Genomic DNA, 16,808 nt, shown 5'->3' with positions numbered 1-16,808 from the left:
CCCGCCCGAAGCTGACCGGCTCGGTCAGGGTCCAGTTGAGCCTGACCAGACACTCTGCGGAAGCGTACAGCACCTGGAGAAAACCCACAAACTGGGACCCGAAGCCTAACGCCTGCAGAGTGCCCAGGAGATACCCGTGGTCCACCCTGTTGAACGCCTTCTCCTGATCCAGGGACAGGAGGGCGAACGACAGACCATCCCTGCACCCAAGCTCCAAGAGATCCCGGACCAGATACAGGTTATCGAAGATGCTACGGCCCGGGACGGTGTAGGTCTGGTCTGGGTGGATCACGTCCTGCAGCACGGTCCCCAGCCGCAGCGAGATGGCCTTGGCTACGATCTTGTAGTCCGTGCTGAGGAGCGAGACGGGACGCCAATTCCGTAAGTCGCGGAGGTCCCCCTTCTTCGGCAGTAAGGCGAGCACGGCTCGCCTGCACGAGAGAGGGAGGACCCCGCTCCACAAGGACTCGGCCCAGACGCTGACCAGGTCCGGGCCGAGGACGTCCCAGAACACGCGGTAGAACTCCACGGTCAGCCCGTCCATGCCCGGAGACTTGTTGGTGGGCATGCGGCGCAGGGCTTCCGAGAACTCGGCCAGAGAGAGAGGCAGCTCTAGCCGGTCCCGGTCGCCTGCGCTGACCGTCGGGAGCCCGTCCCAGAGCACTCTGCAAGCGGCAGGATCGGTCAGATCCGGGGAGAAAAGGCGCGCGTAGAAGGTCCGGGCCCTCTCGCACATCTCCGCCGGATCCGTGAGGGGGGAGCCGTCCTCCACCAGAAGGCAGGTGACGTGCTTCTTGGCCGCCCTCCGTTTCTCCAGGGCATAGAAGAAGCGGGAGCCGCGATCCATCTCCCGAAGGAGGCGGATGCGGGATCGAACAAAGGCGCCCCGGGCCCGATGATCCTCGAGGACCCGGAGCTCCTCCCGCTTCTCCCGGCATGCCCCGCAAAGGGATGGATCCTCGGGGCTGGCGGCCAGACGCCTCTCCAGCTCTAAGACCTCCCGCTCCAACTGCCCTATCGCCGCATCCCTCCGTCGGCTGGCGCCCCGGGTGTAGTCACGGCAGAAGAGCCGGGCGCGCACCTTCCCCACATCCCACCACCGCCGCGCCAAGGGAAAGGCACGCCGCTGCCCTCGCCAGGCCAGCCAGAACTCCCAGAAGGACGCCACAAAGCCCCCATCCTCCAGCAAGCTGTTGTTAAAGTGCCAATAGGCCGGCCCCGGCCTCTCCGCACTGAGAGAGGCCGTCACGGTGACGAGGTGGTGGTCCGAAAAAGGGGCCGGCCGGATGCTGGAGGACTGGGCCCGTGAGAGATGGAAACGTGACAAATAGATGCGGTCCAACCGGGAGCGGCACGACCGATGGGCTTCCACCCGGACATAGGTGAACGTGGAGACATCGTCCGGGTGGTGGTCGCGCCAGACGTCCACCAGGGAGTGCTGGGTGACAATCTCCCGGAGGACGTCCGCGGCGGCCGGGCTCTGCTCGGTCCCCGAGCGGTCCCGCTCCTCTAGGACGGTGTTGAAGTCCCCGCCCAGGACCAGGCACTCACGAGGATCCAAGGAGCCGAGGAAGGCGGACGCCTGCTGATAGAACTGCAGCCGCTCCGGGGCCGATGTCGGGGCATAGACGTTGACGAGGTTGACCACGAGCCCCTCCATGTGGACCCGGAGGTGCAGCAGGCGGCCCGGCACAGCCTCGGCGACCCCCAGCACCTCTGGCCGTAGGTCGGGGGAGAACAGGGTAGCCACTCCAGCCTGATGGGTGGTGAGATGGCTGAAGTAGACCCCGTCCCCCCACTCCAGCCGCCAGCTAGCTTCGGCGGCTGGATCCGTGTGGGTCTCCTGCAGGAAAACCACAGAGTACCCCCCTCCCGAAGGAAGGAGAGCACCTGGCTCCTGCGGAAACCCACCCTACAGCTCCGGGTGTTCAGTGTGGCAAAGGTGATGAGTGCCATGAGGAGGGCTGGGGGGGATCCTCGCTGGCAGGGGCGCTCACGGCTCCCGTTGGGCCGCGCAGCAAACCGTGGCCCACCCCGAAGGTGAGCAACGAGTCACGGAATTTGCGCACCCGATGGTACGCCGCGGCACCCTGCTTCCCGGTCCTCTTGCCTTCCCCCATGAGGGCCCTCGTGGCTAGGAGGATCTTGTGGAAGACCCCCCAGCGCTGGAGAGCAAGCGGGATCTTGTTGCGGGAGCCCTGGACGTCCTCCAAGAACTCCCGCAACTCCTCTCTCAGCGTTTGGGGGGTGGGGCCTCTGGCGCGGCTCCATGGCCTACTGGGACGGGCAAGCAAGGGGCGGACCCTGGTTCAGTGGGGGGCGGCGGAGGGAAGAGTGCAGCCCCTAGTGGGTCGGGACTGTGGAACTCAAAGGCCGCTCCCTGGGAGTCATCCTCCGGGAAAGGGAAGGAGACAGCTCCAGGGGCGGCAATAACATCATGGGAGGTGGAGGGGGCAGGGACGGAGTCAGGAGCAGGGGTGGGGGGAAGGACAGAGATGGGACCCTGGGCCTCAGGAGCTGAACCATTAGTAAGCGGCTCCTCGCGGCCAGGCATGGGGGTGTGAGGGGTAGGGAGGGGATCCCCAGTGACACCAGGCTCGGGCCCAATGGCAGGTAGAGCAGCCTCGGCGGTGAGAAGTGCAGAACCCTCTGGGGGGCCCCCAGCCGGGAAGGAACTCAGCTGCCCCGCACCACCGAGGGACACCTCTGGTAGCTCGTCTCCCAGCCACGAGGCACCGGCCGTCGCCGCAACAGGCTCGGCGGCCATCAGCGGGGTGCCGTCCGCGGCCGGGCAGGTCGAGGGGTCCAGGGGACCCTCGGGGGCGGGAGCAGACGCAGCTGGAGGGTCGGTGGAGCACGGGGAAGGGGAAGCTGGGGTGAGGTCGGCTAGATCGAGGCCCGTGGGCAGAGGGTCGTCCTCCCCCGGGGTGACCGGGGTCAGACCCAGGGCCTCGATCTCCGCAAAGATGGAGGGGAGCTCACCTCCCACCACCCCGGGGTCCTCCCCACTCGCGCCCGAGGAAACGCTCACCTCGGGTATTGCAGGGTGTACAGGCGGCAAGGGAACAGGAGGGGCCGCAGCGGAGGCCTCCGCAGGGAGGGACTGCGGAGGAGGGATGGTGGTGCCCTCCGGTGCTGCCACGTCTGCCGTAGCCGTCATTGGCAGATGGGTCAACCCCTGGGGCATGGCGGAAGGCTCGGTGTCGGCGGCCCCCTTTCTGGTCTTACGGGGGGCTTCCGCCTCAGGTGGCACGGGCAGAGCCCGAGCCTTCCGCTTGCTCCGCTTACCCTGTACCCGGGTCCAGCCCTCCATGGCATCGCCTGTGGGCTGGTCGACAGGGAGTGGGTCAGGGGGCAGGGATGACAGCTTGGGGGCTTGGAGAGTCACTGGTGGGACAGCAGGAGGGAGGGAAGAGTCCCCCTGGGGAGATCCCCCTCCCACGCCTGGCAGTACCCCTGCCGCAGCCTCCGCCACAGGCCCCGCCAGAGTGCAGGCAGCAGAGGCAGGGCACTCCCGCTCGTCTGGGCGCCCTGGAGGACGGCCCCCCAAGGCCCAAGCGGGAGCAGTGATGGGCTGAGGAGGAGGAGGGGCGGCTCTGGGCACCGGGCAGCCGGGGGCGCCGGCGATGACAGGGCCGGCGCTCTGCCGGGGCTCGGTGGTCCCGGGCGCTCCTCCGTGCCGGGCCAAGGGGCAGTCCCTCTGAACATGCCCCGTCGCCCGGCAGAAGTAACACCGGGCCTCCCCCGTGGAGTAGTGCACCTGGTACTGGGCCCTCTGATAGGGGACCAGGAAGGACCCCTCGAGCGCCTCTCTGCCACGCGCCGCCGGCGGCAGTTGAAGCTGCACCTGCCGGCGGAACGAGAGGACGTGACGGAGGGCGGGGTCTTTGCAGCCCAAGGGGAGAGGGCTCACCACGGAAATGGGCTTCCCTAGGGCAGAGAGGGCGGCATTGGGCAGGAAGGGAGGGACGGAGGTCAGGACCACTCGGACACCCAGGTCCTCCAGCGGCTCCAGGGGGACGAACACGCCCCCCCACCGCCAGGCCCTTCTCCACCGCCTCCTGGGCGGCGGCCTCCGAGGCAAGGAAGAAGACCACCTTGCCATACATTTTGGAGGCCGCCACGATCGCTGTGGGCCCCACCACCCTCGCCAACGCCCGCACGTAGGTCTCCACGTGGGGCGAGGCGGGCATCAGGAGGCAACGGACGCCGTGCTTCCGGGTCAAGGTGGGGAAGGGGCCCCGGCCGCTGTAGATGGTAGCGGAGGCGGCGGTCGGGGGAGATGACGTAGCGGCGGGCGGGGGGGCCGCAGCCACCTGGGTGTACGCTCTGGGGGCCGAGGGAGGGACACCCGCAGAGCTGGTGGAGGGAACAGCGGGGAGGGACGCCGCGGCCGGTGGCGGGGCCGCGGCAGCGGTGGCAGGCCCCGCCATGGAGGGCTTAGGTTTCCTATCGGGGCCCTTTCCCTTCTTTTTGCCCTGGCCCTTTCCGCCGGCTGGGGGGGGCTCCCCCAGAGGCGGAAGGGGCGAGGGACGTGGCAGCAGCAGAGGGCACCCCGTCGGTCGCCGCTGCCGGCGCCTCAGCGGGAGCGGTGGCAGGTGGTCCGGCAGCAGCGGTTGAGGTCGAGACTGGGGGGGTTTTACGGGGAGCAGGCGGGGGAGGGGGGGGCGTTGTCCCAGGGGTCCCACCCGCCGCGTCTCCCGCCATGATGAGTCGGGAGGGAGGGAAAACACCGGGGAAAGGGGGCGGGGGGAAGAACAGGTCACCCACTCCTCCCTGCTAGGCTGTGGGCAGGGAGGAGGGTGCCAATAATGGGGAGGGGGGGCAGATACTGGGACTATCGAGGACTTCGGGGGGCGGGTCAGTCACCGACAGAGGATTGAAATCCGGCTCCTCTAGCTGCACTAGGGGAGGGGAGGGGAAACAAGAGCAATGGGGGGTGCAGTGCAAGAGGGGCAACTTAAACAGGGGAGAGGCACAAGCGCACTGACGGGGCTATGGGCGCACGAGGGGAGGGGCTAATCAGGGTGAGGGGCCGTGGAGGGAGGGTAGCAACCAGGCTGGGAGTGGGGCAGAGGGACCAAGGGGCTGGCTTCAGGGCTGGGGCAGGACAAACAAAGCTGCAAAGGGAGACGGGCGGGGCTGGCAAACAAACTGAAGCTGGGCGGGGCGGGGGGGAGGCTGCGAGGGGCGAACGGGGCAGGCAACAAGGGGCAAAGCCAGGGGGCCTGTTGCAGAGGGGAAGGGGTCAGTCCAGGGGAAGGGGGGGTGCGTGCACCCACAAGCACTTGTGCACAGTCAATAGCTGGTGAGCTGCTGCTAGAGGCCCAAACGGTGGCAATAGGGCGTGGCAGGCCAGGCGAGCAGCTGAGTCCCAGAGGCAGGAACCGAGCCAGATGGTAAGTGGCCTGTGGAGGGGGCGGCGGGGGTTGGAGGGGGGGACACAGATGGACCAGGGGGCAGGCTCCACGCCACACCCCCTGTGTCCCCACAAACACAGTCTAAGCCCCCACCACTAGAGCACAGTTAGAAAGTTACTAAGTCTTAATGGCCCCCTCCACAGTGGTTGTCAGAGTCCTGTGCGCTCCCCAGCAGCCGGTGGGCTTCTCAGTCCTCTTCTTCCTCCTCCAGGCTCCAGCAGCTCCCCAGGACAAACAGCTCCAGCAGCAGCAGCAGCAGCAGCTCCTCCTTCTCCAGCAGCCCCGGTGGCTGGCCAGGAAGGACCCTCCACAGGTGGTAGCAGCTATAGGGGGGGTGGTGGTGGTGGGGTCCTGGTTTCTCCCTCCAGAGGTGGAGGAGTGGGGGCTGGCCAGCGAGACCCCCTCCCCACTCACTCACTCACTCACTCACTCAGCAGCAGCAGCAGTAGTAGTCCCGGGAAGGAGTACTCCAGCCAGCAGCAGCCCAGGAAGGGAGAAGGGGCTCCAGCCCGCAAGGCAGCCAGGGAAGGGGGAGCGCTCTAGCCAGCAGGGCAGCCCCAGCAGACAGAGTGCTCCCGGTAGCAGGGGGGGGGAACCCCTGCTCCTGGTGTGAAGGGGTTTAAAAGTGGCCTGGCAGGGCTTGAGAGCTGCTGCTCTAAAGGCTGGGCTGATTGGAGAAGTGGCTAAACAAGGTACCTAGGGTGAAGCAGGGCTGGGGAAAGGCTGAGGAGCTGGGGAAGCTCCAGCCTAGAAAACCCCAGGCTGTGGCCTAGCACAGAGGAAAAGGTACTGGGGGTTGCAGGGGGCAACCTAGGGGTAGGCCAAGGCAGCAGGTCCAAATCCTCTTTGCCGATGATGAGTACTGGATACTGCAGTCTGCCCCAGTGAACGGGGGCTAGATAGAGACTGGGCAGTAGCCACTACTGAGGTGAGGGGGGGATAAAAGGTGGGGGTTCCCTGGGCAGGGGAAACCCAGAGAGAATGGGGTTACTGCTAGGGGGTAGCACCCCATGCAAGAGGGCACCGGGTCCAGGGCGGGACACGGGGGCCAGTAGAAGACAGGCGGATCACCAGCCTGCAGAGGGCGCTCCAGCGCTGGAACAGAGCTAATTCCCAGAGTCACCAGCAGGAGGCGCCGCAGGGGTTAGTCTGACCCGTTTACACCCCCAGCCCTCTGCGCTGACGCCCCCACACACACACACCCAGGCTTCTGCCCTGACCCCCCCCCCCCGCACACACACACACTCTGCATTCTGCCATGCAACCCTCCAGCTTCCATTCCGGGCACACCACAAGATCCATTGTCTACAGCCAAGCAGTGAGGTACAACCCAGGGCCGGCTCCAGGCACCAGCATTCCAAGCTGGTGCTTGGGGCGGCATTCTGCAAGGGGCGGCAGCCCCCCTTGTTTTGCCCCCAAGCAGCGCGCCGAATTGCTGCTGCGGGCGGGGGCGGGGCAGTCCGTGTGCCCTTAGGGCAGCAGGCACATTTCAGCGCGGCGGCAATTCGGCGGCAGCTTCTATGTTTAGCTGTCCGGGGCGGCTTCAGGTGGCTTTGGAAAAAGATCTTGGAGTCATCGTGGACAGTTCTCTGAAGATGTCCACGCAGTGTGCAGAGGCGGTCAAAAAAGCAAACAGGATGTTAGGAATCATTAAAAAGGGGATAGAGAATCAAGTCACTGTGTCATCACACAAGTGGGGGGACAATGCTATGGTAGCCCAGGAAGGCTGGGGGTAGAATGGAATCAACAGGTGGGGTTGTTGCAGGAGCACCCCCTGTGAATAGCATACAGCTCAAAATTTCTGTTGGATCTGACACAGAGCAGCTGTGCTCTCTGGTTCTATGATACAGGGGTTCTCTAGTACACTTGCCCAAATTCTAGACAGGACTGATTCTATTTTTAGATACCAAAAAGGAGGGATTGACTCAGGGAGTCATTCCCAATTTTGGCTTTTGCACCCCTGGCTAAGAGCAGCCAGGGGCACTTATGACAGCAACAGATGGTGCAGTGCAAAAGGACTGGTAGCCACGATCATCTTATTACCAATTTATGGTATGGTAGATGGTGCAATATGGCTGGTAACCATCTCTGCTGTCATGCAAAAGCAAAAGCATGCTGCTGTGTAGCGCTGCTGAATCGCCTCTGTCAGCGGCATCTAGTACACATACGGTGACAGTCACAAAAGGCAAAACAGGCTCCTGGATTGCCCTGGCAGATGCCATAGCAAGGCACGAAATGCTTGTCTGCTGTTGCTTTCCCAGCGGAAGGAGTGACTGACGACATTTACCCAGAACCACCCGCGACAATGATTTTTGCCCCATCAGGCACTGGGATCTCAACCCGGAAATTCCAAGGGGCGGGGGAGGCTGCGGGAACTATGGGATAGCTACAGAATAGCTACCCACAGTGCAATGCTCCAGAAATCGACGCTAGCCTCGGACCGTGGATGCACACCACCGATTTAATGTGTTTAGTGTGGCCGCAGACACTCGATTTTATACAATCTGTTTTGCTAAACCGGTTTATGTAAATTCGGAATAATCCCATAGTGTAGACGTACCCCAAGTCTCCTTCTCCAGGTCTCTCTTTGAGGACTGAGAGAGTATTCGGGTTCAGGTACGTCAGCGCCAGGAGGAGCCTCTTTTGAGTTTTCTCCTTCCCTTTTCCTGATTTTACTAGAGACCAGCCGTCCCTGTTTAGAAGGTAAGAGCCTCCTCGAGGTTTGAAACCTGTTCAGTCTGATCCATCTGGTGACGAAGTCTAAGCATGGAAAACACGGGCTTAAGGAGGCAGAATTTTATTCCGCACCTGGGATTTGTCCTTTGTGTTTCACCTTTTCCTCCATCCCTTCCTCCTTTCTCTTTGTCTCTTGCTTCTTTCTGTTCCCCTCCCAACACCAGGAGCGAGGTGTGTGTGTGTGTGTGTTGCGGGGGAGTGTTTGGCAGCTCCCACTGTGGGAGGTCCACCCAAAAATGTGGGGCTGAAATAGTGCTCGGGCAGTGATCCGCACCGGTGACCTGGGCCATCCTTTGGGCTCTCTGGTGAGAACCCTCAGCCTCCCGTCCTCAGTCTCTACCCTGATTGGCTGAGCAGGGGGTTATTGACAGGGAGGAGACTCAGGTCCTTGTTGTTCTCTTTTAAGACCAAGTAAATAAGTCAGAACCAGTTCTATGTTTGATTAATTTTGCTGCTTCTCTGCATTAATGGTCTCTGAGCAGTTCATGATTCTCTCAGGGGTGGATCTAGGCACTAGCTAAACAAGCTGGTGCCTAGGGCGGCAAAATATAGGGGGCGGCAGGCTGGGGCCCCAGCTCTTCCCGCCGCTGCGAGCCGAGGAGCGGCCCGTCCTCTGCAGCCGGGGCAGGGCCGCGCTACCGGCTCCGCTTGGGGGAGAGGGATGGCCCCTTACCGGTAGCGTGGCCCTGCCTGGCTGCAGAGGACGGGCCGCTCCTCCTCCGCTGCAGCTGCGTGGCTCCGGGGGGGCCCCTGAGCTCCGCCCCGCTCCGAGCCGCGTGGGGAGGGGGCGGGGCTGCGAGCTCCGGGCCGAGCTCAGCTCCCTCTGCTCGGTGTGGAGCTTCCAGCCCCGCCCCCTCCCCATGCGGTTCGGAGCAGGGTGGGGCTCAGGCCCCGCCGGGGACACGCTGCAGCTGCTTGGCGACGCGCTGAGGCTCTGGGTGAGGAGGGAGCCGAGGGTAAGAGGCTGGGGCTGGGGGGGTTGGCTAAGGGGCAGGGAGTCCCAGGGACAGTCAGGGCACAGGGAGGGGGCAGAGGTTGGGGGGGGTGGCGGCGGGGGCAGGGAATGGGGGGTTGGATTGGGGGCATTCCGGGGGGGGAGTCTGTCAGGACCCTGGGGGTGGTGGATAGGGATTGGGGCAGACGGGGAGCAGGGGTGGGGTCCCAGGGTGGTGGTGGGGGGTCTCTGGGGGACGGTGAGGGGACAAGCAGCAGGATGGGTCGGGGATTCTGAGGGGGACAGTCGGGGGCAGGAAGTGGGTGGGGGTCGGATGGGGGCAGGGCCAGGCTGTTTGGGAGGTGCAGCCTTCCCAACCCTAAGGCTCATCAGCAGTTTGAGGCTTGCAGAAGAGCCAAGCTGTCACCTTTTCCATTAGGGCCACCGTCCCTGTCACTTCTCAAATGCCAAATTATAGTCTACTTGTAATTTCAGTGCCATAGGGGGATTCATGTCAGGGGAGGGAGCTTCATTTAAAATTAGCCACTGCGGGGAGGGATCACATGAGAAGAGCAATATCCTTCCCAACCCTACCAAGGGAGACCCCCCTCCCCTGCATTCCCTGAGGCTTCACAGGGGTTAATTCAGTGGTTCTCAAACTTTTGTCCTGGTGACCCTTTCACATAGCAAACCTCTGAGTGTGACCCCCCCCCCCTCCTTATAAATTGAAAACACTTTTTTATATATTTAACACTTATATAAATGCTGGAGGCAAAACAGGGTTTGAGGTGGAGGCTGACAGCTCACGACCCCCAGTAATTGTAATGACCAGTAATAGGGAGGGATGGAGAGGTGTGGGGGGGATGGATGGAGGGAGGGACAGACGGAGAGGTGTGGGGGGATGTACAGGAGGTGCAGGGGGGACGGATGGAGGGAAGGAGGGAGGGACAGACGGAGAGGTGTCGGGGGGGAGGACAGGGGTGTACCCGGAGCAGGGGGGCGCTCGCTCGCTCACCGCTGAGGGCCAGGATGTGGGCGCGGTTCAGCCCCTTGAAGAGGGGGCACCGGGCTGCCACCTCTTGGCCCGGCCGGTAGCGGGCGGGGTCCCGGCACGGCTCGCTCACCGCCCCCAGCTCAATGATGCTGGAGAAGCCTTCGTCCAGCCAGTCCACCAGGGCCAGGCGCGCCGACATGGAGAGAGCCCCTGGGGAGAGACAGGGTGAGCCCGCTGCGCCCCCTGCCCAGCCCCCCATACCTCCTACCCAGCCCCCCACCCCAGCACCCCCAGGGGAGAGACAGGGTGAGCCCACCACACCCCCTGCTCCGGTGCCTCCTGCCCAGCCCCCCACCCAGCACCCTCTGCCCCAGCATCCCCTGCCCAGTGCCCTCTCTCCCCACCCTGAAAACCCCCCACCCTAGTGTCCCCTTCCGAGCCCCCACCCCATTCCCCCTTCCCTCGCACCCCACACAGCCCTGCTCCCCACAGCACAGAGCCCCCGGCTCTGCTCCCTGCAGCACGGCGCCCCCTAGCATCTCCCTGGGGCACGGGGGCCAGCCCTGACTGCCAGGGGAGAGCGCCCCCTACCGACTCCGACTCCTTGCCCCCTGCAGTCCAGCTACGGGGCCTGTTGCAGTAATGTTAAATATTGGGGTGGGGTCCCCCACTGGCCAAGGGCCCCTCAGGGGCCTGTCATGGCCCCCTCAGCGCCCCCTGCTGCAGCAGGAAGGTACCTGGGTTTCTCCTTTTGCCTGCAAATGCTGCTCCTGTCTCCTCTGCTTGCAGCCAGCTGCAAAGGCTGCTGGGAAGGGGGGGTAGAAAGGGGTGGGGTCCCCCCTTTCCTCTCCCTTCCCCCCCAGCGGTGGCACCAGCTGCAATTGGCCCCCCAGGGTCTGCAAACAGTTTGCAAATGGGGAATGGGGCAGGAGGGAGGTGTGTGGGAGTGTCCCTCTGGGTGAGGGGGGGGAGTTGGGGGCTGCTGCTTGGGGGGCTCCGGGGAGGGGAGGGGGAGGGATCAGCCCTGCTGGTGCAAAGCGTTTGCCAGATGTTTGCAGAGCATTTGCGGCTGGGGGCAGGGGGGGGGGGATGTTAACCCCTGGGTGCCCAGGCTGCAGGCAGGGATGGGGATTCAGGGAGTGCTTATGGGATTGGGCTGGTGGGGCTAAAGGGTGATCATTTAAATAGGGAGGGAGGATGCAGGGAGGGAACCCAGGAGTCCTGGCCCCTAGCCCCCCCCAGCTCTAACCACTGGACCCTACTCCCCCAGGAGTCCAGCTCCCACCTCCGCACTAACTAAACCCTACTGCTCTCTCTGTAGAAGCATGACGGCAGAGTCACCCTGCCTTCCCATTGGCTGGCACTGCATCCCCACCCATCTCATGCCAACCAATCAGCAGCCAGTTGAGGGGTGAAGCAGCCAATCCCCAACCTTAGGACCATTAAAAGGGCAGCACCCACAGCAGTGACCTCACCTCATGAAGGGGATTACACAATACTCTTCAAGTGGGCGGGGCTTAAGGAGCCACTATGACATCATCAAGCCACAGCTCACAGCCTGGCCAGTGAGGTCACAGCTACTCTTAAAGAGGGCCAGGCCTGATGACATCACCAATGGGAGGAGCTTAGAGCCTGCTGAAGGCAGTCTAGTGGAAGGGGTGGAGCCTTATCTGATGACAACTTTTTTTTTTTTTTTTTTTTTTAAAGGGGAGGCACATAGAGTCCCCTGATGATGTAATAATTTCTTAGAGGGAAAGATCCCATGTGAAAAGGGTGGAGCCTATTGCAAAGGGGTGGAGTCTGATGATGCAATAAGCTCAGTGGGCAGAGCCTACTATGTTTGCAAGGGCAGAAAGTTAGTGACAGATGAGGTCATCCTGAGAAAGGGGCGGAGCCTGAGTAACATTTAAAGTATGAGAATCCCCATGGACAATGATGTAACATGAAAGGGGCAGTGCTTGTCCCAGGGTGATGTCATAGTAAGTGTTTGATGATGCAATATTATTTAAAGGGACAGGCGCCCTTGTGTACAAAAGCAAGAACACACACCACGCTAAAAGGACCAACCAAGCACCCGCTCCCCCTGCTCAACCCATCCGCTCTGAAGGCCCTGAACACCCCCGCCCCCCCCAGCATCGAAGGAGCAGATGAGAGAAGACTGGGTCATAGCTGAGGGCCCGGACACCTGGGTTCTCAGCCCTGCTCTGGCCTGGATTGCTTTTGAGAGCAAGGAAGTCACCTCTCTCTGTGCCTCAGTTTCCCTACATGTAGAACATGGATCAACCCAGGCAGCCGGGACCCTACATGGGAGCCCAAGTGTCCAGGAGCCTGCATGGCAGCTCAGCATCTATAATGGGGGGAGGCGCGGAAATGAACCTGGGCATCTGGGTTGGAGCAGACCGTAGACCCTACCATAAACAACAACAAAAGTTTGTAACCAGGCTCCAAAAACTTTTATTCCGCCCGAGACTTCAAGCCATGAATCAAACATACAAAAAACCTTCATCCCCCTCGGCCCAAACCCTAAAAAAACCCCAATCCCCCCCGGGAAATTCAAACGCCCCACAACTCTTCCAGGATTTCGCCAGCTGGGGTTAACGGCACCCCAGGAGTGCAGTCCCTGCCCCTCCAATGATGTGGGGGGAACTAAACACCCCCCTTAAAGAACAGGGAGAAATTACAGTTTAAAAATAAAAATGAGGCTTAACTGGCCATGGCCCTGGAGGTGAAAGAGGGGGGCTGGGGAGATTCAAACCAGAACTAAGGGGGCCCCCATAATCTTTCCCCCCCAAGGGCGGGGGACACGACAAGCCTAGGAACCACCCTGATATTCATCCCACAGGAGATAAGCAGCTCAGGGAGCACACAGAACTCAGGTGTCCTAGATCTGGGCATATTGGGGGGCAGGGGAGTTGAACCCAGGCGTCCGGGCCCCTAGAAAGGGCACAGCCCCCACCCAATTCTCTTGAGTAGAAGCTGAGCCCCCATGCAGGGCCCCGGATGCCTGGGTTCCCCTCTGCTCTTCCTGTTCCCTCCCAAGCACAAGTGGAGAGGAACCCAGGAGTCCGAGGCCTGGGCTTGCAGAGAGAAACTCAGGCCTCCGGGGCCTGGGAGGGCAGGGTGAAAAGGAAGAACCCAGGCATCCGGGCTCCTGGATAGGAGCTGGGCTCCTACTCCCAGAGCATGGAGGGAGCAGAGTGGACCCAGGTGTCCGGGCTCCTGGACAGCGGCTCAGCTCCTGCTCCCAGCCAGGAGGGGGAGCAGCCACAGACCCAGGCGTCCGGGAGCATCGGTGTAGTGGCAGGAGCTGCCGAGCAGGGGGGATTTTACGGCTGGCGGGAAGCAGCCGGGTGGGGCAGGTCTCCGCCCTGCACCCCCTGCAGCAGGGAGGGAGGGGGGGCATGGGGGGGGGTCACTGCTTCTGCTGCAGCGCCTCCTTGCGCGCGGCATCCTGCAGCAGCTGCGTGTCCACCTCGTCTGCCGGCAGCTGCACGTAGCGCACCACGGAGCCGCGGATAAAGCAGTTCTTCACCGACAGCTGGGGGGACAGAGCGGGGTTAGGGGGAGGGCTCCCTGCTGGCAGGGGGTGTCAGAGCCCACCCCCCACGTGTGTCCGCAGCCCCTGATGGCAAGGGGGTCTCAGAGCTCCCCCCCACACACGTGTCCCCACCCCCTGATGGCGAGGGGTCTCAGAGCTCCCCCCCACGTGTGTCCGCAGCCCCTGATGGCAAGGGGGTGTCAGAGCTCCCCCCCCATGTGTGTCCCCGCCCCCTAATGCAGCGGGGGGGGGGATCAGTGTCTGCCCCCCTGCAGGCTGGGAAGATCGGCCCCTGCCCCCTGTGTCTGTGACCCCGCCCCCTGCAGGCTGGGTGAAGACCCCAGACCCACCCTGTGAGAAATGCCATCAGCACGTCTGACCCCCCGTGACTCCCCGGACAACCTCCCGCTGCCCACCACGCTCCCCACACCCCCCCCCAGCAGGGCCCCCTCCACCCCAGCCAAGGGGAAGGGCCGGCCCCTTACCATGTGGGGGTACTTCTCCGGGTCCGTCATGCTGATGTCGGTCAGCTTGATGTTCAAGTACTGACAGGACGGACAGACACACGGACAGTTAACACCCAGATGGGGAGGGTAAGGGGGGGCACAAGGGGCTACCTTCTGCATCGCTGTGCCAGGAAAGCAGGGGGGGGGGGAAATGGGGCACTGGGCCTTTCCCCTGTACGGGCATCGGCTCCGATCCGGCCCCAGGGCGGGGACTGGCTGGCTTAGGGGAAGAGTGGAGTCCATGGGGGCACTGGCTCTGATCCAGCCGCAGGACAGGGGACAGGCTGGTTCAGGGGGTGGGATGGGGGGGCGCAGGGGGCACTGGCTCCGATCCAGCCGCAGGACAGGGGACGGGCTGGTTCGGGGGGTGGGATGGGGGGGGCACAGGGGGCGCCAGCTCTGATTTGGCCTCAAAGCAGAGGAATCTCTTGGGCCAGGTGCACTGGGGGGGGGGAGGGGGGGGAAGACACGCTCTGAAAATAACCTGGAAATTTCTTACATGATCCACAGAATGGAGGGTCCCACAGATACTACAACAGAGAGGGAGGGGTGTTATCACAGGGGAACGGGGTGCAGGGGTTACAGCAGGGGGAGGGGGGGCACGGGGGACAGGACTGGAAGCCAGGACTCCTGGGTTCTACCCCAGCTCTGGGAGGGGAGTGGGGGCTGGTGGGTTAGAGCAGGGGGGGCTGGGAGCCAGGACTCCTGGGTTCCCTTCCCAGCTCTGGGGGAGGGGGAGTGGTGACTAGGGGTTAGAGCAGGGGGTGGGGCTGGCAGGCAATGGGGACCCCTGTGTGCACCAGGACTCACCTCAGATCATTTTTTAACTCCACCACCACGTCCTTCCCCACCAGGGATTTGAAGAACGAATAGAAAAGCTGGCGAGAGATGGGGGGGGGGTGAGGGAGGAGGTGAGACCCCCATGGAGAGACAGAGACATCACACCTCCCCACCCCCGACTGCCCCCTGGGTCTGGAGCACCTCAGCATCACCTCCCTGCAGCCCCCCAACCGCCCCCCGACCTCATCCTCCTCCTGCTCAGCGTTCATCCCCCACTGGGTCAGTGCCCCCCGCTGAGCCCTGGGGCCGGCCATCAGGCTAGGGGGGGGGGATGGTGCACGTCAGCACCCCAGGGCCCCTCCATGCCAAGCGATGGGGCCTCTCCCCAGGGACTCACAGGCACGGAGCCGGGGGGGGGGTCCCCCAGTGCCTCCCCACCAGCCAGCGGCTCTCAGGCCAGCTCAGATGCCAGGTGCCCCTTACCACCCCTCAAGGCCAGCCAGGGGGTCCCCCCCGTCTCCAGGCTAGTTGGGGGGCAGCTCCTCCGTGGCTCTCCAGCCTGTCCCCGGCCTCTGTCCCCGCCCTTCCCCGAGACTGCTAAACCCCCCCCACCCCAGTGCTCAGGGAGACGCGTGAGCCACTGATCACCCCCGGCCCCATCACTCGCCCCCCAACAGGCCCCGAGGCCGGCTGGGCCCCCACTTGCTTCCAGCTGCTGGAGAAATGTGACACTCTGCTCCCCCCACCCCCCCCCACATATCCCGCGGCTCCCCCACATCCCCCTGCTCCCTGCATATCCCCCAGCTGCCCCAGACCCCATCCTGCGTATCCCCCAGACCCCCCCACATCCCCCAGCTCCCTGCGTATCCCCCAGACCCCCCCGTCTCCCCAGCTCCCTGCGTATCCCCCAGACCCCCCGTCTCCCCAGCTCCCTGCGTATCCCCCAGACCCCCCCCCACGTCTCCCAGCTCTCTGCGTATCCCCCAGACCCCCCCCACATCCCCCAGCTCCCCCGTCTCCCCAGCTCCCTGCGTATCCCCCAGACCCCCCCCACGTCCCCCAGCTCCCTGCGTATCCCCCAGACCCCCCCCACGTCCCCCAGCTCCCCCGTCTCCCCAGCTCCCTGCGTATCCCCCAGACCCCCCCCACGTCCCCCAGCTCCCTGCGTATCCCCCAGACCCCCCCCACGTCCCCCAGCTCCCTGCGTATCCCCCAGACCCCCCCCACGTCTCCCCAGCTCCCTGCGTATCCCCCAGACCCCCCCCACGTCTCCCCCAGACCCCCCCACGTCTCCCCAGCTCCCTCCGTATCCCCCAGACCCCCCCCCACGTCCCCCAGCTCCCTCCGTATCCCCCAGACCCCCCCCCACGTCCCCCAGCTCCCTGCGTATCCCAGACCCCCCCCACGTCTCCCCAGCTCCCTGCGTATCCCACAGACCCCCCCCACGTCTCCCCAGCTCCCTGCGTATCCCACAGACCCCCCCCCACGTCTCCCCAGCTCCCTGCGTATCCCACAGACCCGCCCCACATCCCCCAGCTCCCTGCGTATCCCCCAGACCCCCCCACGTCTCCCCAGCTCCCTGCGTATCCCCCAGACCCCCCCACGTCTCCCCAGCTCCCTGCGTATCCCCCCGACCCCCCCCACGTCTCCCCAGCTCCCTGCGTATCCCCCAGACCCCCCCACATCCCCCAGCTCCCTCCGTATCCCCCAGACCCCCCCCACGTCTCCCCAGCTCCCTGCGTATCCCCCAGACCCCCCCACGTCTCCCCAGCTCCCTGCGTATCCCCCAGACCCCCCCCACGTCTCCCCAGCTCCCTGCGTATCCCCCAGACCCCCCCACATCCCCCAGCTCCCTCCGTATCCCCCAGACCCCCCCCCACGTCTCCCCAGCTCCCTGCGT

At 63.9% G+C, this 16,808-nt stretch overlaps 1 protein-coding gene across 1 annotated transcript; it reads right to left on the bottom strand.

The window, feature by feature from the left end:
• Window positions 1-12,614: 12,614 nt before the first annotated feature.
• Window positions 12,615-15,006, bottom strand: LOC123361199 (U6 snRNA-associated Sm-like protein LSm2; the record flags this gene model as incomplete). Its single annotated transcript, XM_045001332.1, has 4 exons — window positions 12,615-13,622; window positions 14,108-14,167; window positions 14,628-14,658; window positions 14,939-15,006. Coding segments are annotated over 4 exons (285 nt in total), but the record flags the coding sequence as incomplete, so codon positions are not given.
• Window positions 15,007-16,808: the final 1,802 nt, after the last annotated feature.

The sequence above is a fragment of the Mauremys mutica genome, unplaced genomic scaffold (genome assembly GCF_020497125.1).
Source record: "Mauremys mutica isolate MM-2020 ecotype Southern unplaced genomic scaffold, ASM2049712v1 Super-Scaffold_100406, whole genome shotgun sequence".
In the NCBI taxonomy this organism is placed as follows: Eukaryota; Metazoa; Chordata; order Testudines; family Geoemydidae; genus Mauremys; species Mauremys mutica.
Note: the sequence above shows the minus strand (reverse complement) of the source record. Positions and strands in the feature narration are given on the sequence as shown.